Source organism: Bos mutus, chromosome 14, assembly GCF_027580195.1.
Source record: "Bos mutus isolate GX-2022 chromosome 14, NWIPB_WYAK_1.1, whole genome shotgun sequence".
Lineage (NCBI taxonomy): Eukaryota > Metazoa > Chordata > Mammalia > Artiodactyla > Bovidae > Bos > Bos mutus.
In genome coordinates, this window is record NC_091630.1 from 49678231 (window position 1) to 49693970 (window position 15740).

The 15740-nt window shown below is 38.8% G+C and overlaps 1 protein-coding gene across 2 annotated transcripts in view; it reads right to left on the reverse strand.

Annotated features, from left to right (window-relative positions):
- Positions 1-15740, reverse strand: part of C14H8orf34 (chromosome 14 C8orf34 homolog) — a 370688-nt gene that overhangs the window by 304147 nt on the left and 50801 nt on the right. For both annotated transcript variants that reach the window (XM_070382834.1, XM_070382833.1), the window contains exon 2: positions 425-572. In XM_070382834.1, the coding sequence (XP_070238935.1) occupies positions 425-572 (148 nt within the window). The remainder of the gene's footprint in view (positions 1-424; positions 573-15740) is intronic.

Below are 15740 nucleotides of genomic sequence, written 5' to 3' on the forward strand. Positions count from 1 at the left end.
GGTAAAATTAGAACTGAGGAAAACAGAGAATAATTATCCATTTGGGCTACAGAAAAGGTAACTCTAGAAATGTATTGTTTTCCTTTTTGCCCAGAGGAGCTATAAGCGCTTAATTCAAATTCTTCATAAAGAGAATAACTAAAGTTTAAAATAATTAGTTTGAATTCATATGAAATGAAAGCTTTCCTGAATCTTACTTCCATTCAAATTGAATACAAAGATTCTCATGTTTGGAAGCCTAATAAATAACAATATATTCAAATTCGAGAATACTTTTTGACAAGTACTAGCATATGGGTGAACACCAATGAATACATGAAACCATAGGTAACTATCTAGATTTACTTGTTATAAAAAGAAAGACTTTCATAAATTTTACATTAAATGTATTAACATTAACTGTAAAATGTATCTTTTCATTTACCTAATGCTTCACTTTCTGCCCAGAGAGCTGCAGATCCAGATAAGGTTCTTTGAAGCTGCCCACGGTTTCCTTGTTTTGACTGAAGATGGTCAATGAGAAATGGGATTGGCTGGTCAGGTGTCTCAGTTATTAACTTGGTCATTAATTCCTGAAGGCAGAGTAGAGCATACGTTTACATCTAATAATAACAGCAAACACACACACATCACTTACCATTACTAGGCACTGCTTTAGCTGCTCTATACACAACAACTAATTTAATCCTCATAAAAATCTTTTCAGGCAGGTACAAGTTATTGGTCTCATTTTGAGGAAAGTAAATTGTCTGCATTACACGGCTACCCAGGGATCAAACCCAGGACTCCCTCATTCCAGGCAGACGCTTTAACCTCTAAGCCACCAGGGAGGGTGTTACACAGCTAATACATAGCAAAGCCAAGACATATTTGGAGTTTTAATATTTTATTTGTCCAAAACATATTGGAAGTTTAAATTCTTTTGAAAAGTTACAGTCAAAGAAGTTTCAGATTACTATTTTGAGAGATGCCATTATATATCACATTTTCAATAGTCCTCATCATACGACTTATATGCCAATGTCATTTTTCTTTCTTAACTATACATGAATATCCCCAAATGAAGAAAATGTTGGGATGAAAGAAACCAGTAACAAGTCACAGCTTCACAGAAACCAAGAAGTATTTTAAACTGGTTCTTTAACAGAAGTTTCTTTTTTCAAAAGGCCTGAAAGTTATTCATTCTTTCTTGCTTTTTTTTTTTTTACTGAGTGAAGCAATGGAGAGTTCCATTTTTGGACCGCTATAATGATGCTTTAAACCGGGGGGAAGTCTGCCTAAGGGTAATGTCTACACATTGCTTTTACCGGTCAGAAATGGCAAGAGCAAGCTCCAATTTGTGGTCAATTAGAATCCCCAGACTGTTCTTTTATCAACAGCTGCCAAGCCAACTGAACATCATTTCGAGCTGTGTAACTGGGTTTATGAACCTGCATGCACCACTTTAGGTTCCTATTAGTCACATTTTATCTTGTTGGGTTTAGCTCAGAATTCTAGTCTGTCAATTGTCATTTTTCAAGTTCAGATTCTGTGAGGAGCAGTGGCTCTACTGAGACAGTGTGTATCAAGTATTAGCAATGCTGATGGAAGGGATATTGGAAATTTCCTATCCCATTGTCTTTTTCTGTTCGTGGCCTATTTCCTCTGCCTTGAATGTTCTTTTCTGGGATGTTCAGATGGCTGGCTTGTCATTGGTTCAGTTCAGTCACTCAGTTGTGTCCGACTCTTTGTGACCCCATGAACCACTGTACACCAGGCCTCCCAGTCCATCACCAAATCCTGGAGTCCACCCAAACCCATGTCCGTTGAGTCGGTGATGCCATCCAACCATCTCATCTTCTGTCGTCCCTTCTCCTCCTGCCCCCAATCCCTCCCAGCATCAGAGTCTTTTCCAATGAGTCAATTCTTTGCGTGAGGTGGCCAAAGTACTGGAGTTTCAGCTTTAGCATCATTCCTTCCAAAGAACACCCAGGACTGATCTCCTTTAGAATGGACTGGTTGGATCTCCTTGCAGTCCAAGGGACTCTCAAGAGTCTTCTCCAACACCACAGTTCAAAAGCATCAATTCTTCGGCACTCAGCTTTCTTTATAGACCAACTCTCACATCCATACATGACTACTGGAAAACCCATAGCCTTGACTAGATGGATCTTTGTTGGCAAAGTAATGTCTCTGCTTATTAATATGCTGCCTAGGTTGGTCATAACTTTCCTTTCAAGGAGTAAGCGTCTTAATCTCATGGCTGCAATCACCTTCTGCAGTGAGTTTGGAGTCCAAAAAAATAAAGTTAGCCACTGTTTTCAGCGTACATCATGAGAAACACTGGGCTGGAGGAAGCACAAGTTGGAATCAAGATTGCTGGGAGAAATATCAATAACCCCATATATACAGATAACAACACCCTTATGGCAGAAAGTGAAGAAGAACTGAAGAGCCTCTTGATGAAAGTAAAAGAGGAAAGTGAAAAAGTTGGCTTAATGCTCAACATTAAGAAAACTAAGATCATGGCATCCAGTCCCATCACTTCATGGCAAATAGATGGGGAAACAGTGGAAACAGTGGCTGACTTTATTTTTCTGGGCTCCAAAATCACTGCAGATGGTGATTGCAGCCATGAAATTAGAAGACACTTGCCCCTTGAAAGGAAAGTTATGACCAACCTAGACAGCATACTAAAAAGCAGAGACATTACTTTGTCAACAAAGGTCTGTCTAGTCAAGGTCATGGTTTTTCCAGTGTTCATGTAGGGATGTGAGAGTTGGACTATAAAGAAAGCTGAGCACCGAAGAATTGATGCTTTTGAACTGTGGTGTTGGAGAAGACTCTTGAGAGTCCTTGGACTGCAAGGAGATCCAACCAGTCCATCCTAAAGGAGATCAGACCTGGCTGTTCATTGGAAGGACTGATGTTGAAGCTGAAACTCCAAAACTTTGGCCACCTGATGTGAAGAGCTGACTCATTTGAAAAGACCCTGATGCTGGGAAAGATTGAGGGCAGGAGGAGAAGGAGACAACAGAGGATGAGATGGTTGGATGGCTTTACCGACTCAATGGACATGGGTTTGGGTGAACTCTGGGAGTTGGTGATGGACAGGGAGGCCTGGCATGCTGAGATTCATGGGTTTGCAAAGAGTCGGACACGACTGAATGACTGAACTGAACTGATCTGTTTCCATTGTTTCCCCATATATTTGCCATGAAGTGATGGGACCAGATGCCATGATCTTAGTTTTCTGAATGTTGAGTTTTAAGCCAATTTTTTCACTTTCCTCTTTCACTTTCATCAAGAGGCTCTTTAGTTCTTCTTCATTTTCTGCCATAAGGGTGGTGTCATCTGCATATCTGAGGTTATTGAGATTTCTCCCGGCAATCTTGAATCCAGCTTGTGCTTCCTCCAGCCCAGCGTTTCTCATGATGTACTGTGCATAGAAGTTAAATAAGCAGGGTGACAATATACAGCCTTGATGGACTCCTTTTCCTATTTGGAACCAGTCTGTTGTTCCATGTCCAGTTCTAACTCTTGCTTCCTGACCTGCATACAGGTTTCTCAAGAGGCAGGTCAGGTGGTCTTACATTCCTATCTCTTTTAGAATTTTCCAGTTTATTGTGATCCACACAGTCAAAGGCTTTGGCATAGTCAATAAAGCAGAAATAGATGTTTTTCTGGAACTCTCTTGCTTTTTTGATGATCCAGAGGATGTTGGCAATTTGATCTCTGGTTCCTCTGCCTTTTCTAAAGCCAGGTTGAACATGTGGAAGTTCACGGTTCACATATTGCTGAAGCCTGGCTTGGAGAATTTTGAGCATTGTCATCATTCAGTCTCTAATGATATCTTAAAAAGTTTACCCTAACAAATTTTCATAATCCTTTATCACAGAATTGAGCACTCTCCAGAATCATCTCATTGTATATTTCCTATTCAGTTTGTGCCTGTCTCTCTTCCTCCCCTATTATAGCACCAAGACCCAAGGACCAACTGATTTGATTGCTATTCTCTCCTTAGGGCCTAGATTCTATGGAGCTCATAGCTGGTGTTAAATGAATGAATGTTTGGTGTATCAAACCCAGGGGATGACAGAGGATGAGATGGTTGGATGGCATCACTGACTCAATGGACATGAGTTTGAGTAAGCTCTGGGAGTTGGTGATGGACAGGGAAGCCTTGCCTGCTGCAGTCCATGGGGTCACAAAGAGTTGGACAAGACTGAGTGACTAGACTACTAGCACTAAAGTCCCTTATTGTCCTAATAAACAATGATTAAAGCATCCATAGATTTCCTAGCCCAGTAAAATACATTCTTCTGAACTGCTACACCAGAAACTGCTGTCATATCTCAGAGATATTTGTTGACATTTATAACAGTGTAGGAACACATGGATTTGTCTGATTAGAGGCTAAATGGATTTTGTAGATGACAAGATTACAAGTTGATCTCAGAGACATGGATAAAATAGTTCAAGGTATCTCAAAACTGTGCAGACTGAACATAAAGTTGGAACTAAAAAGAGCAAAGGATTTCTACCACAAACACATTGTGAAGCAGCATATTTGTCAGACAAATGAATATAACAAGTTTTTATATTGTAAAAAGTAGGTAAGCAAACAATCAGTTGGCAGAGTCTTCTTTACTTCTGTTATTTAAAATTGCAATGATTACAGTTATAACTTAGGTCATTCCTCTATGTGGTAAAGCAATGCAGGGTTCAATTAAAACCCAATTACACATGAGTGGAACATAATTTAAATCATTTTAAGTTTTGCTTCTGTAGAAAAAGTGTATTATATTCCATTTAAATCAGTTATATATTATAAAAGGACTTCCCTGGTGGCTCAAACGGTAAAGCGTCTGTCTACAATACGGGAGACCTGGGTTTGATCCCTGGGTTGGGAAGATTCCCTGGAGAAGAAAATGGCAACCCACTCCAGTACTCTTGCCTAGAAAATCCCATGAACAGAGGAGCCTAGTGCAGGCTACTGTCCATGGGGTCGCAAAGAGTGGGACACGACTGAGTGACTTCACTTTCACTTTCTTTCATACATTATAAAAGCAATGAGAAAATAAAGATAAAAATAAATAGAAAGACCAACTAGACTATTCTTGTCACAGGAGGCCTTTGCTTTACTCTGATAAAGCAAAATTAGGTCAGATAACAGGACTTTAACTTAAATTCAGAAACTTTCCATATAACTTTTAAGTTAAAAAAAGAAAAAAGCACAAGATCTTATGAGCTTTTTTTTTTTTCCTTTTTTTAACTTTCCAAGTTAGATGGAAAGTTTCTGGGGTTTTTTTCCTTTTAAAGTAAATTAAAGTGTCCCTATAGTGTCTTTATTTTTTTACATATTTTTTATTGGAATATAGGGCTTCCCTGGTGGTTCAGCAGTAAAGAACCCACCTGCCAATGCAGTAAACACAAGTTCAATCCCTGGCTGGGAAGATCTCCTGGAGAAGGAAATGGCAACCCACTCCAGTAATATTCTTGCCAGGGAAATCCCATGGACAAAAGACCCTGGCAGGCTACAGTCCAGATCAGATCAGATCAGTCGCTCAGTCGTGTCTGACTCTTTGTGACCCCATGAATCGCAGCACGCCAGGCCTCCTGTCCATCACCAACTCCCGGAGTTCACTGAGACCCACGTCCATCGAGTCAGTGATGCCATCCAGCCATCTCATCCTCTCCGTCCCCTTCTCCTCCTGCCCCTAATCCCTCCCAGTATCAGAGTCTTTTCCAATGAGTCAACTCTTCGTATGAGGTGGCCAAAGTACTGGAGTTTCAGCTTTAGCATCATTTCTTCCAAAGAAATCCCAGGGCTGATCTCCCTCAGAATGGACTGGTTGGATCTCCTTGCAGTCCAAAGGACTCTCAAGAGTCTTCTCCAACACCACAGTTCAAAAGCATCAATTCTTCGGCGCTCAGCCTTCTTCACAGTCCAACTCTCACACCCATACATGACTACAGGGAAAACCATAGCCTTGACTAGACAAACCTTTGTTGGCAAAGTAATGTCTCTGCTTTTTAATATGCTATCTAGGTTGTTCATAACTTTCCTTCCAAGGAGGAAGCGTCTTTTAATTTCATGGCTGCAATCACCATCTGTAGTGATTTTGGAGCCCAGAAAAATAAAGTCTGACACTGTTTCCCCTGTTTCCCCATCTATTTCCCATGAAGTGGTGGGACTGGATGCCATGATCTTCATTTTCTGAATGTTGAGCTTTAAGCCAACTTTTTCACTCTGAACTTTCACTTTCATCAAGAGGCTTTTTAGTTCCTCTTCACTTTCTGCCATAAGGGTGGTGTCATCTGCATATCTGAGGTTATTGATATTTCTCCCGGCAATCTTGATTCCAGTTTGTGTTTCTTCCAGTCCAGCATTTCTCATGATGTACTCTGCATAGAAGTTAAATAAACAGGGTGACAATGCTACAGTCCATGGGGTCACAAAGAGTTGAACATGACTCAGTGACTGAGTCACCATATGCTTACGATGTTGTGTTAGTTTCTGCTGTAGAACAATGTAATTAGCCACATGTAACCACATATCCCCTCTCTCGAGCCTCCTCTTATCCTCTTCCATTCCACCACTCTAGGTCATCACAGAGCACCGAGCTGAGCTCCCTGTGCTATTCAGCAGCTTCCCACGAGCTATCTGTTTTACACTTTGTAGTGTATATACGTTAACACTACTCTCAATTCGTCCCCCACTCTTCTCTGCACTTCCATGTCCACAAGTTCATTTTCCACGTTTGAGCCTCTACCCCTGCCGTCCAAATAGGTTCATCAGTACCATTCTTCTAGATTCCATATATACACGTTAATATATGATATTTGTTTTTCTCTTTCTGATTTACTTCGCTTTGTATGTCAGGCTCTAGGTTCATTCACAAAATGACAACTGACTGAATTTTGTTCCTTCTGATGACTGAGTAATATTCCATTGTATATATGTGCCACATCTTCTTTACCCATTCATCTGTATTAAAACCTATATGACCCAGATACAGACTGGCTTCTATTTTCCTAACCAAACCCCCTTAATGATATGTCCAAAAGTGGTGTTAGCTAATATTTTCAAGTTTACTATTATCTTTATGTATGCATAGATTATTTTATATATGTATACATTTATTATTACTACTGCTATTGCCATTTTATGTTTTTATAGCATATGCTTTGATACAGTATGCACACTGAATCATTTTATTGGACTTATTTTTTCTGATTATTAAAACTGATAAATGTTCTCTTAATACAGTTTATTATAAACTGCAGTCTTTAATCTTGAACATACTATATTGAGACAGCCTCTGAATTGATATGCTTCCTTTTTGCTAATTATAATTCTGTTACCTATTAAAATATATTATTTTAAAAATATAAATATATAGGAAGATAATATTATTTTTAAATGTTGAAAAACAATCTAGAGAACATAAATCATTAAGTAATTACTGAGCATATATTTGTATTATATATCATGTAAATACATGGAAGTTAGGGCTTATAGTATATAGAACCTTGTACTATATAGAACATGGTCATAATTAATAAACTGGAGAATGAATGCTAACTATCAATTAATAGCAGTAATGACTATCTCAAAATGCATTTTAGTTTGAATGTCCACCAGATAAAAGCAAAACCATGAGTAAGTTGGTAGTTCATCACAGTCATTTATTATTAAATAAGTGAACAGTTAAGGCAACAAGTAATCATGACCCAGTATAAATAATTTTAATAATAGATTCGTTTCATTTGATGAAAACTATGGAATCTCTTGGTTAAAACACCAAAAGCACGTGTATACACACAAACATCAAATTTTACATAATGTTCCTGGATGTTTACCCACCTAAGGGCTGACACTCTAAGGTTTCAATGATTCTAGGTTAAGAATCTTTGTTCCAGGTCCCACAGCAAACACAGAGCATGGCATTATGCCTAAAACATTACTTATTTACTTAATTACTTACTTGGGAATTAGTTACTTCTTACTTCATTTCCTGAGAAAGAAGTCCTAGCCTCAGTAGAAAGTTATCAGGAAACGAAATTAAAACCATTTCCAAAACCTCAGGACTTTCTCATTATACAGTCTTTTTGTTAAATCAATAAACATAAAGGATATTACACTCTAGTAATAATGGACATGTGCATGCAAGCATGCTTAGTCATGTCCGACTCTTTGCAACTCCATGGACTATAACCTGACAGGTTCCCCTGTCCATGGAATTTTCCAGGCAAGAATACTGGAGCGGGTTGCCATTTCCCCCTTCAGGGGATCTCCCAACCCAGGGATCAAACCTGCATTTCTTTGGTCTCCTGTATTGGCAGGTGGATTCTTTACCACTAGTGCCACACGCGAAGCCTAATAATGGAGATGATGTCAATCAAATGTATTTTTTACTCAACACCCATAATTATCTTAAATATTAATTGGCATGTGGCACATTACCATCTGCAGGATATTTTAGTTCAAAATTGGCACTAAGATCTGATGACTGAATTAATTCATTCTAAATCTGCATATGTTTCAATTTTCTCTTTTTAATTAGGTCTTATTAAAAATTAGCATGAGATCACAACCTTCCAGATACTTACCCTCTCCACCACCACCCATTTTTCATTAACAGGCAGTTAATGGGCACTGAATTGTCAACAAATGAATGAGAGAATACTTGAAAATCAGCTGTCTCCAAAATACCTATGAAACACCCTTATTTTAAATTGATGTCAGGATTCCCAATTGATAGAATCCCAACTGGTTTCTACCCGCCCCTCCCCTGCCCCCAGAATCCTTGCCTTGTTTCTCATTCCATTTTTCTAAACAGAAGTAGAATGGAGGAATTTTTTTTCTGCTTCATTACACCTCTAAACTCTGTATGGTTTTGCCTTTGGAAAGAAATAAGTTCCAATGCAGCACTAGGTCTCCATGTACAAGTGAGACAGACAAGATATCTATTTGATGTTTCCAGGGCTCTTCTGCTCACAGAACTCGACTGTCCTCTGGTTAGTCAACCTTCCTCCACCTCAGGACCATGCCCAGGCCTGCCCTAAACCTTCTCATTCACAATGAGAACTGAGATTTCCCTGGAAGGCTGAGCTCAACAGGAAAGGAAGAATGTGAAAATAAATGCTTAAAAGTGTCAGTTCTTTACTGTCTGATATGCACAGATGTCAAATATTTTACACAGATTTAATTATTCACTATACATTAACAGGGGTTTCTCTGGTGGCTCAGCAGTAAAGAATCCACCTGCCAATGCAGGAGACTCATGTTCGATCCTTAGGTGGGGAAGATCCCCTGGAGGAGGAAATGGCAACCACTCCAGTATTCTTGCCTGGGAAATCCCATGGACAGAGGAGCCTGTAGCCCGCTAGGCTCCTCTGTCCATGGGGTTGCAAGAGAGTCAGTCACGACTTAGTAACTAAACAACAAGACATTAAAGGACTTCGTACTAGATGCACAGCCCAACTAGGATATATGCACTTTTACTAAGGTGTGCGTTAACTCTCTACTCATCTCAGGTCACCTGCCCCTCACCAACGACCCACCAGTGCAAGCAATCTTAGCCACACGTCCAAACACAACCACACAGACCTAAGAAACTTTCATTCCTATTTCAAAATGTTCTTTGGTCCTTCTTAAATATAATTTAATATAAAATTAGATTCATAATACTCATTTGTAATACAAAATAAAAGGCAACTAAGTCACCTTGTATATTACAGAACATAATCCAGGTATGGAGAGTTGAAAAATAAAACAGAGAGAGTGGTTTTATAACGAAGATTAAGAATAATGAAAATACCACAATTAAAAAATAATTATTCTAAACTCTAGAGCTGAATTTTAGACACTAAATTCTTGCTGCTGTCAATAATATAGGCAAATAATAAACCTAACCAGCAGATGAAAAGTGATGGAGTATTTTATCTAATATCTATTAATCCCTCCTAGAAGACATCTATGTATTAAAGATACTAAAGTAGATTTCATATTTAATTTTTGAATATTTAGTATCTACTTTGAAAAGTTTTCACATAAATGTACAAGCTTGTAGTTAAATTTCCATGCCAACATCAAGGTCTCCAGTAAGAAATATTAGCATATATGGATCTACTTTTAGCTAAGGAATTTATATTATTCAATATAGTAGTCTATCAATGAAACTATTTTGATGTTAGGTAGGCTCCAAAATCACTGCGGATGGTGATTGCAGCCATGAAATTAAAAGACGCTTGCTCCTTGGAAGGAAAACTATGACCAACCTAGACAGCATATTCAAAAGCAGAGACATTACTTTGCCAACAAAGGTCTGTCTAGTCAAGGCTATGGTTTTTCCAGTGGTCATGTATGGATGTGAGAGTTGGACTATAAAGAAAGATGAGTGCAGAAGAATTAATGCTTTTGAACTGTGGTGTTGGAGAAGACTCTCGAGAGTCCCTTGGACTGCAAGGAGATCCAACCAGTCCATCCCAAAGGAGATCAGTCCAGGGGGTTCATTGGAAGGACTGATGTTGAAGCTGAAACTCCAATACTTTGGCCACCTGATGCAGAGAGTTGACTCATTTGAAAAGACCCTGATGCTGGGAAAGATTGAGGGCAGGAAGAGAAGGGGACGACAGAGAATGAGATGGCTGGATGGCATCACTGACTCAATGGCATCACGACTCAATGGACTTGGGTTTGGGTGGACTCCGGGAGTTGGTAGTGGACAGGGAGGCCTGGCGTGCTGCAGTTCATGGGGTCACAAAGAGTCGGACACAACTGAGCGACTGAACTGAACTGAAGGACTCTCCACAGTCTTGAAAATATCTCCGTCGGAGTACAATACAGGTGATACTCAGCAGAAATAATTAAGCACTTCCTGACTCAAAGGAAATAATTAAATCAATCCATGGTGGAAATAGCAGATGTATGTAGAAGTCACCATAAGAAGGAGGACGTCCCTCGGTTGAGTAAGAATTACTTTATTTTAGCCTTTTATCGTTTATAAATAATGTGTAACTAAGACAGGATGCTCAGCATAATAGAGTCATGAGGAAATTTCATAGCGTACACCTGGCACTTCCTTTAGGAGCTGATGATCTAAGGAAAGGATGTTTGTCTCCATGGCAAGGATATTTTAAAATCGGGTACGGATTCACTGGACATTCCTTACTTAGTAAGGCCATACTCTGATTCGATCCTAAAAGAGTCATAATCAAAGGAGCCATATAAATATGGGCCTATTTATAGAAGTACATTTTATTAATTGATTTGTCAATCTTATACCATCACTATAATGTCTTAATGACTACAGCTATACAATATTGTGAAAAAAATCATCCTATCTTATTTTTATCACCTTTCTAGTTTTCTGTCAAGATTATGTTCATTTTTTCTCTTTTTTTCTTTGGGTTGATTGAAAATTTTCCTACTTTTCTGTTAGTCTGAAAGTTATACACATGTTTAAGATTCTTTTAGTTGTCACCTAGAGATTATAAAATTAATACTTGACTTAGCTACATTAAGTATTAATTGGCATTTTTCCCTCATCTCGGCTTTTGCAAGGAAGTTAGAATACTTTGACACTACTTATCACCCCTGGTTTATATGTTTATTGTTATGTATTATAACTATATATAATATGCAAGATATATGAAATATACACATATATATGACCCCACAGGTATTTTTAATTTTTACTTTATACCATTAGCATACATTTATATGTATGTATATATTTACCATTTTTATTGCTCTTATCTCTTCATTCATATCCAACCACCCATCTGGGATTATTCTCAGTAACAATAAGAAATACCTTTATTTTAGTGCTGACAAATTATGTTTTGCTTTGCATAGAAATGTCTTTTTGTTTGTTTTTTAAATGTGAAGATAATTTCACTATATCTATATATTGGGGTTACTTTCCATTTTTCCCCATGGTTCCTTTTAAGAATTCAACCATATTTCTTCTTTTAAAATCTAACTTTTTCCAGGGATTTTTAAAAGATTTTCTATTTTTTTGCAACTATATGAGATTATGGATGCTAACTAAACTTATTGTGGTAGTCATTTTGCAATACATGTATGTCAAGGCATTATGCCATACACCTTAAACTAATTACATCACAATTAAAGTGAAAAAAAATAATATTCCAAAAAAAGTATGGTTTGGTCAAATCTAGTTTGGACAAAAACATGGATTTATTGGCTCATGCATTCAGAGTGGCATGGATAATCAATCTACAAGAAGTATAAAGATGATGCCAGTTTTCAGGAACAAGTAAAGGCAGGCATTTGAAGCCTACCACATGTTTCTGTCCATCTCTTATCTCCACCATATGCTTTATTGTTTGCATATGGTTTTCTCTACATCTTGGAAAAGCTGATTCTTGATCATGCAGGACTTTGGTGTTACACAACCATACATACACAGCCAACCTACTTATCTCCTATATTTTAGACCAACAGACAGTAGCAAAATTTGAGTCTGAGAGTCCTAAGTATAAATATTTCCAGAAGACACAGAGCAGACATAGTGATCAGGTGTCCAACTGGAGCTATCTGACTGTAGCTAGCGTGGTAAGAACATGAAGAAAAAGCCTTGTTAATAGTCATATGAATGTCTGAATTAGTATTTATTAAAAAAGAAGAAACTGTGGTCAAATATCACTGATGCCAACTAAATACAGCTTCAAAGAAGTGACCATCATAATAGGAACCACATGGAACTTTTTCTTAATGGCTCTGAAAAAAAAAAAAAAAAAGACTCTGATCAGGCCCAGAGTTAGGCATAGTCAACGTTTGAATAATACTATGAATATAATTCTGCACAACACTCATGCCACTGTATTAAATTATGTGTTTACCAGTTTAGCTCTCTGCGGGGTTCTTGAGGTCAGGAAACATGTCTTAGACATCTTTGTTTCCCAAGATCAAAGAACAGTTCCTTGCACATGTGCTAAGAGAAAGAATGAATAAATGAATAAATTAAGTCAATAAGTTTATAAAAAACCTTCTTTAGCTGCATTATTACCTGCAAAAATATCTGCCCCCAAAACAAACAAACTCCACATGCTTCCCTTCATAGCATTCAAAGCTACCTAAAACTGTCCCCAGTTGGCAGTTTCATCTCTTATGATAATATGCTCTAGATTCTACAGACAGCAAAAGTTCCCTTGATATATCCTTCACTCCCATATTACATATTTATAGTAGATTTTTTTTTCAGAATAAACAAGACTGGCGTGGTCCAGGAATTAGGGAGCTTATTCTTTAGAAGAGTCAGTCAATAAACAAATAACAAAACCAATAAGTAAAATATGGGCTTCCCTGATGGCTCAGATGGCAAAAAAACCTACCTGCAATGCAGGAGAGCCAGCTTCAATCCCTGAGTCAGGAAGATCCCCTGGAGAAGGATATGGCAACCCACTCTAGTACTCTTGCCTGGAAAATTCCATGGACGGAGGAGCCTGGTAGGCTACAGTCCATGGGGTGACAAAGAGTTGGACATGATTGAGCAACTTCACTTTCAATTTTCATACTCAAATATGAGTTAATTTAAAAAAGAACTGTCAAATGTCAGCAAGGATGGAATAGTATGCTAGTTGAGGAGGCAGGCAGATGACAGAACTTGCAGATTTTTGTCAGGTAAGATATATAGACTGAATGTTACTTTAAATGGAGTGCAAAGCCAACGATAACTTTCATTAAGGAAATGAAATTGATTTGCCCTGCTAAAAGATGTGCTTAAACTGTTCCGAGACTACTGAACTATAGTGGTATTTTAAGTGAGGGTACAGAGCAATGGCCTGACTTTACACATCAGTTCCTACAGCAGATCTGACCTCGGGAGGAGAGGGTCAAATCAGCCTGAAGAACAAGTCACTCAGGTATTGAGTTTGAATGAATGGTGATGAGCTGATGTCACTGCCATTTACTATAAAACAGAGCAATGAACAAGGGATGGTTCAGTGGTGGAAGATCAAGAGTTCCAACTGGGTGTAGGAAAGGAGCTGTCAACTAGCCAAACAGAAGAGACAGTGCTCACAGCAATTCTTCAATTAATATTTTTCAATGCTTCCTTTAGAATGACAATAACTCTCTTTATTTGCACAACAGATATTTATTGAGCACTCACTGGGCTTCCCTGATGGCTCAGTGTAAAGAACCCGCCTGCCAATGCAGGAGACATAAGAGACGTGGGTTCAATCCTTGGGTCGGGAAGACCCCCTGGAGGAGGGCATGGCAACCCACTCCAGGATTCTTGCCTGGAGAATCCCATGGACAGAGGAGCCTGGTGGGCTACAGTCCATGGGGTCACAAAGAGCCGGACACGACTGAAGTGACTTAGCACGCACACACGCACTAGAAACTAGGCACTGTGTGCTGCAGATGGTTAGTGGACAAATCAGAAACGTGTCCTTGCCCTGCACTTGCTGGTTTTGCTCTGTGGGCTTCCTCTAATAATTGTCTGGATTATCCCAGTAAAGCAGGAAACAAGGTTAACAGCAGAAATAGAGGAAGGGAGATGAACACTGGGGGTTTTGAGAAAAGGGAACCAAATGAAAAACAGTGACTCAGGACTGTAGGAATTTTTGGCCACTTGAGATTTGTTGTTGCAAATTTAAAATAAGACAATTTTGTGTGGCAGCATGTTTTTCTCAGTCATGTTCAGCTGCACACGTGGAGGCACAGAAGAGGCAAAAGTTTGTATTCAGGCAGGTTTATGGTTTAGTGTGGAGAAGGAAATGGCAACCCACTCCAGTATTCTTGCCTGGAGAATCCCAGGGACGGGGGAGCCTGGTGGGCGGCCGTCTATGGGGTTGTACAGAGTCGGACACGACTGAAGTGACTTAGCAGCAGCAGCAGCAGCATGGTTTAGTGAATTGAGTAGGAGGAGCTGAGAGAGAGGCAAGGTATCAACATTTGAGACTACATGGAAGGAGCAATTATAATGACTGGCCACTGGCCCCAGAATTTCAGCTGAGTGAGGACATCAAAGAGGTAAGGACACATGAAAATGTGGTAGGATCAATGAGTTGGACATCCAGGGGAGGTCAAACAAAAGCTGGAGTTGGGATACTAGAGGCAGTGAGCTAGGAGAGGAGAAGATGGTCGGAGAGAAGGATACTTGAAAGTGAGGCTCCAGAGAACCACAGTCATTAGTACCACCACCAGGAATGGCTAAGATAAGAAGTAAGAAATAAATCCCTGGGTGAAAGGAGTTCAACAAAGAGGCTAATGGAAAGGTGTGATGGAAAGGTCATCCACATGTACATGAAAATTACAAGATGGCAATATTTAGGAATTAAAGCTATTGAGAAATACAGGGAAATCACCCACAGGTCTAGAGAGTTAATATAGGGGAGCCACCCAGGGGTCTGTAAAAGTAACAACCGGGGTGGTAGACAATGTAATCTGATGAAACAGAGTGGAAGGAATGGGTCTATTTTAAATTTTTCTTAAATCTACAACTTTAAAGTAATTTTTCCTCTTTATTAGAAATATTTCATCAGCAAAAAAAATGTTTCAGTTAGGAAAAAACCACCATACTATTATTAAAATCCAAAACTATAAAACATTAAATAAACATACAAATTTAACACGCTCGCAGAACACCAAGTCAATGTATGAAAAATGAAGTCGACTGATGAGGCATTTAATTCTAAACCAACATCAAACTCATGGCATTAGCATAGACAGAAATTCTCTTTTACTTTTTTTTTGGCCATGCTGAGTGGCATGTGAGATC